A 6,033-nucleotide genomic window follows, 5' to 3' on the forward strand; every position below is an offset into this window, starting at 1 on the left:
ACTGTGATTGTTTTTGGTTTTTTTTTTAACTTTTTATTTTATATTGGAGTATAGCCAATTGACAATGTTGTGATAACAAATTACCATGATATTAGTGGCCCAAACCATAACCAGTGTACTGTGTTACAGTTCCGGGTGTCGAAGCCTGAAATTTAGGTGTCAGCAGGGTTTTGCCCTCCCAGGGGCTCCAGGGGAGAACGCGTTTCCTTGCCTTCCTAGGGTCTAGAGTCTGCCTGCATTCCTTTCTCCCCGTCAAAGCCGGCAGCTGAGCCTGTTCAGATCTCTGACTCTGGCCCTCCAGCCCCCCTCTTAAAAGGACCCTTAGGATTACTTTGGGCCCACCCAGATAATCCAGGATAATCTCTCCGTGGCAAGATCCTTAACTTAACTAGCTCTGCAAAGTCCCTTCTGCAATATAAGGTAACATATTCACAGGTTTCAGGGATTAGGATGTGGACATTTTGGGGGGCCCTTATTCTGCCTACGACACTTACTTAATTGCCTGGAGGCCCCATGGCTAATAGCTGGTGGAACCCAAGACTGGGGACCCTGAGGTGCTTGTCCTTACTGCTGTGCCAGAGCCACGTCTCCAGGTAGAAAGGGCCGCTCTCATGTATCCAGTCTACAGATGAGAGTAAAGTGCCGGCTCTCATCTGGCCACACAACTGGAGGAGGGAAAGCATCCCGCCGTGCAGGGCAGAGTCATCCCGGCTTTGCTGGTGATTCACAGACGAAGTGGGGCACTGCATTTAGCTCTGCCTTAGTTGCCTTCTTCAAAGAGGATTCGAACCTTTCTTCCAGAGATGCTTGGGGATTTGGCGTCGATAAAAAAATACCGTATCCTTTTTCAGAGGAAAAAGCCCTAGAGAAGTAAAGTAATCATATAATTATCTTTTTTTTAATCACTCTGACTATGACCCCACATCAGTCTTGTTTTTCCACAAGCCCTCGCGGGCCACGTCCAATAGTCCTGTCCTGGGGCCAGGCTCATTTCACCACCATGGCCACGCTGTGAGAAAACGCATCCTTTTTTTAACAGATGAAGAAACTGAGGCACGGTGGGGTGAGGCTTGCGAATCATTTGCCCAGAACGAACAGTGCGTAAAGTGGCAAAACGAGGGTTTTAAGCATCAAGTTCACGACTGCCGTCTCCCGTCCGGCCCTTTGTAGCGAGTGACTTGCTGTGTAGCCCCAGGAAGGCCAGGCACGCGGTGGGGTCTGAGTCCGAACAGGCAGGCGTTGAAACGTTGGAACGTTCCAGTTCCTTCCTGAAAAGAGGAGCCTTGCTGAGTCCCAAGCAGCTTTTGCACCGCCTTCTGAAATGACTTTGCTGGATTACCGCCGTCAGGGCCCCGCGACACTGCCACCCTTTCTGGGAAGGCTTCCGTGCCTGCGCGTTCAGGATGTGGTCCCCAGCAGGCCTGCATCAGGTCTTTCATCTCTTCTCCCTCCTCTGACCCCTTTATTTCTTTTGATATCACTTTCCCAGCACCCGAGTCTTGCCGGGTTTCCAAATTCATGAGCAAAGGAGTTGTGTTTCTGCAGATTGTTGTAATCCTTAACATCTGATGCTGTCTGCGAGTAAAAACGTGTATACTTTTTTCCTTTATGGGGATAAAAGTTTGGAAAATAGAGGAGAGACACGTGAAGCTGTAAGAAAGCGGTACAGTGGAAGCAGATACTGAGACCATAGGTGCCTGTGCAAATGCACAGAATAGTCAGACCTTGGCTTCGTGCCAAGTGGGAGGAGCTTGGAGCACATCCCTCTGGAGCGCTAAGCCCCTGCTCTTGAGGAAAGCGGCATCCTAGGCGGAGGAGACGGGCAGACGCTATGAGAGGGAAAGCTTGTCTCAGAGAGTGTGTTGATAAAGGTGAGGAACGTAAGGGCCAAGTCTGCTTTGGCTCAGGGTTGCCTCTCCCTGTCGGCGTATCTGGGAGACATGCTGGAGGGGCAGGGGAGGGGGTGCACAGGTTGGAGCCTCCCACGTAATGCAAGGTCATCTTCCTCTCTCAAGATCCTTAGCCTCACCTCTGCAGAGTCCCCTTTGCCCTGTAAGGTGACAATAACAAGTTCCAGGGGGATCAGGACAGGGACATCATTGGGGCTTGGAGGGGCAACAGCGGTAAAACCGGACTGGCTGAACCTTCCTTTCTGCCTAAACCAATGTTTCTTTCCCTGGATCCAGGAACCCCAGGTGTCCAGGGCATAGAACCCGCCGCTCTTTTTAAAGTCTAGGGGAGGGGGGGCCTGTGTTGGTTTGAAGATCCGTTTTCCTGGATGGCAGGTTCTCTTAGGGAGGAAGATGTCTCTGCTCAGGGGTGCCGGGCAGGGCTGGGCCTGCCTCTGCATTCGATGAGCCAGAAGTCCTCTAAGGGAACTTCTACAGGATTTGAACGCTGACTTGCAAGTGCTGATATTACCCATCTAGGACATGTGGTACCTCCATAACCCTCCCCTTTGCCCAGAGAACATTCCCAGCACCTGGCTGGACTTGACATTCTTCAGCTCGTAGCTCTGTCCGCGGCCACATTCTGCATTCTAAACTCCTTGGGAGCAGAAACCCATCTTCTTGACCACTGTTGGTAGATGCTGCTTGTTACTGCTTCTGAGGAGATGCTTGGAAGCCTCTGGAGAAGATAGACTACGTCTGACCTGTCAAAACCCAGTGTCCAGCTTTCCCTAAGCGTCCACAGTCAATTGGACAACTCCGAGCACCAGGGCCCTCCCTCGGCCTGTCAACCACAGCGTCAGTGTCATCAAGAGCATCAGTATATGCCCAGTGCAGGAGAGGGTGTCGATTCCCTGCGTGGATCCTAGAACACGGGACACCTTGTACAGGAAGGTCAGTCTTTGTGTCCGCCCCGTTCAGTTAGCATAAGGCAATTGCACCAAGTGGGGTCAGGCATTGCCTTCCCTCGGGAAGCACTGAGACACCCACCTGCCTCTCTCAACGACACAATCATATCAATAAGGGGAGTTAAGGTTGAGCTGTATTTATCTTAGGGTGGCTTTTAATTTCCTTTAATCAGAGTTACTCATAAATTACCGATTAATTACTACCTGCTGTTGGGTTCCATCCCCTCAGCCGCGGAGCTAACTCCGCTCTGCGATGGATGCCATGGCTGTAATTGTAGGCCACTTTGTCAACATTTAATCAGCGGTACTTATTAACATGGCATTGATGGGTGGTCGCCCTCCCAGCGCCATCCATCACGGGTGAGCAGCTAGCGGGGGCTCGGACACCATCGCTCTCTGTCACATCCTCTGGCCCTGGGGCTCTCGGGCCGGCATGCTGTTCACTTTGCACTAAGTGGACACTCCGTCTTTTCAGTTCAGCCCAGTTTCTGTCACTGTCGACTTCAGCACTGGTGGCCTGTGGAGCTTCAGTCCGGATCGGCCAGGCTGAGCATCATGGTTCCCCTAGTCCTGGATCGCTCTTCCTTTGCTGATTTCACACTTAGCCCAGGGAGTGTAGGATTCCAAGAGACTTGTCCAGAATTGGACTTCATGGCATGGTGGGGACAGAGAGAGAGAGAGAGAGAGAGAGAGAGAGAGAGAGAGTGTGTGTGTGTGTGTAAGACAGTTTATAATTCTTAAATCCAGCATATGACCCAGAGAAAACAAATGACCTTGTGGTGTTCTTTGTCTTCCTGAATATTCCTAGAGATGAATCTGTTGGTGAAAACTCTGCCAGTAGAAGCATATCTTGTGTTCACAAGGTAGATCTCACGGTGTCCCCTCCTCTCTCTTTTCAGCCTCTACGGCAGACACATGCAGGCAAACCCAGAACCGCCGAAGAAAAATAATGACAAATCGAAAAAGATCAGCCGGAAGCCCCTAACAGCCAAGAACAAATAAGGGGTTGGCATGGGCTGGACTTCTGATGGCTTCTCTCATTATTACTTCTGTTCTCTCTTTTTCTATCTCACAAATGAATACTGTGTGTGTGTTTGTTTTGGTTTTTGTCTTTCTAGTGCTTACCACCTTACCTTTTAAACTCTTTTGGTGGGTGGTAGATTTTTTATAAGTTCTTCAAACCATTTCCATTTGTTTCCTTGAAATTGCCAGAGGCAGGAAACGAAGGCTTAATTCAGCTGCAAATTCCATATGAGGCACAGCTTTCAGCTCCTTGAATAGATGTTCACAGAGTTGCTTATTATGAAAAGAATAATTAAAATCATGTAATCATTTAAATGCCACAGTTAACACTGTTCACCCTTCTGTTTATTGACGTAACTCATTATTTTTGCTTTATTAACAGTTTTCCTTCACCACCGAGATTTTATGTCAACTTACAAATGATTTTAATAAAATCTTGACTTTGTGTCACATGTCGCTTCTGAATAAAAAAAAATCTGATCTTGGGTGTACCCATTTTCATTTACTTTTTTCCCCAAAATGATCTTGTCTACTTTTATTGGTTGTCGATGATAAACTCTGAAACTTTCCATGAAAGAAATGCAGCATTAAATCAGAGTTAGTTTCTTCTCACATCGATTTGTCAGTTTTTTTTTTTTTCCTTTGAGGACTGTTTCTAAATTAGGAAGGAGCAGAAAAACAAATCTCTAGGAGATTTTGCCAAAGGATTTTGGAAAGCAGCATTGCTTAGCTGAAGGAATGGTGACTTGTGCCAGTGGCTGGTCGACAAGAGCTGTGAAACAGAGAGAGAAAAATACTCAAGTGTGTTTCTTGTCACTGCAGAAAATCTGCTCATATCAGAGCATCCTTCTAAGTGACTGTGATGATGCCAAAGAAGTTGTGTTAATGTGCACACTCTATACCACACCCAGTGTAGAAACTGCAGTGGCAGAATCATTAAACAAGTAATTGTTTACCTCTGTGATAGGCAGCTTTGCTCTTATCTACAATAATATGTATGTCACTGGAAACACATCCAAGCAGAATGTTTGTGCTAAAGGGACTGCCAACCCTGGAATGTCTTAAAAGGTGTGTGAAGATGTAACATTCTCTCCGATGGATTGTCTGTACCCACCCCTGCATCTCCTTTTCTCCATCTCACAGCTGAAACCCTGAGACCAAGACCGCTGGAACATAGAAAAAACCAGAATCAAAACACAACCAAAAATCCTGAGTTACTTAGGAAATGGATGCCTTCGAATCACAGACATCACTACTGAAGGTCTATACTTCTTGTTTCTGGATAACTTCCTGATAAAACATTCACCATGGGAAGAAGAATTCCCAGGTGTCATCACCTGTTTGGGGATTTAGTTGATGTAATTTTTCTAGGTGCAATCTTTGCCTCAGCCTGAATTTTGTTAAATGTTTTTTAGCTTGTGAAATTACAGGAGGAAGAACAATACTTCTACTATTGGTGATTGGAAAGACTTCATCTAAAATTAAACTAAAATTAAACAAGCCTTAGTAAAACTACCACAATATAGTCTTTTGAATAATTTTTTTTAAACGGTGAACACTCTAGATAGAAATATGGGCAATACACGAAAATTCACTGGGAGGAAATATCCCCAAGAACCATGAAAAAAAAAAAAGGTCCAGCCTTACTAGTAGTCAAAAAGATATAAATCAAAGCAAAAATAAGACAGCTGTAACAATGAGAAATGGGCATATATTTTTTAAGGTAGTGTTAAGTGCTAGAGGTAGTAATATGAGATAAACATTCTTATACACTGCTATTGGGAATATAAATTTCTCTCCAGAAAGGCGGTAGGAATTTAGTGATACCCAGCAAAACTTTAAGATTGGGAAGGAGGGTTAACTGTGTATCCACATGATAAACTTTTATGAAGACATTAAAAATTATTGAACAATATCTAGGGGCAAAGGGAGATAATCATCCAGTTAAGTAAAAAAAAGTCACACTTAAAAAACTATATGAGGGCTTCCCTGGTGGCGCAGTGGTTGAGAGTCCGCTTGCCGATGCAGGGGACGTGGGTTCATGCCCCGGTCCAGGTAGATCCCACATGCTGCGGAGCGGCTGGGCCCATGAGCCATGGCCGCTGAGCCTGCACGTCCGGAGCCTGTGCTCCACAACGGGAGAGGCCACAACA

The 6,033-nt window shown here is 46.4% G+C and overlaps 1 protein-coding gene across 3 annotated transcripts in view; it reads left to right on the forward strand.

Moving 5' to 3' along the window:
* The window catches only part of RSU1 (Ras suppressor protein 1), a 188,988-nt gene extending 184,617 nt beyond the window's left edge, over window positions 1-4,371 (forward strand). For all 3 annotated transcript variants that reach the window (XM_082617067.1, XM_082617066.1, XM_082617065.1), the window contains one exon: window positions 3,757-4,371. In XM_082617067.1, coding sequence (XP_082473193.1) covers window positions 3,757-3,859 — 103 coding nt within the window. In that variant the 3' untranslated portion in view covers window positions 3,860-4,371. The remainder of the gene's footprint in view (window positions 1-3,756) is intronic.
* Window positions 4,372-6,033: the final 1,662 nt, after the last annotated feature.

This window comes from Mesoplodon mirus, assembly GCF_964341445.2.
Source record: "Mesoplodon mirus genome assembly, chromosome: 4".
Taxonomy (NCBI): Eukaryota; Metazoa; Chordata; class Mammalia; order Artiodactyla; family Ziphiidae; genus Mesoplodon; species Mesoplodon mirus.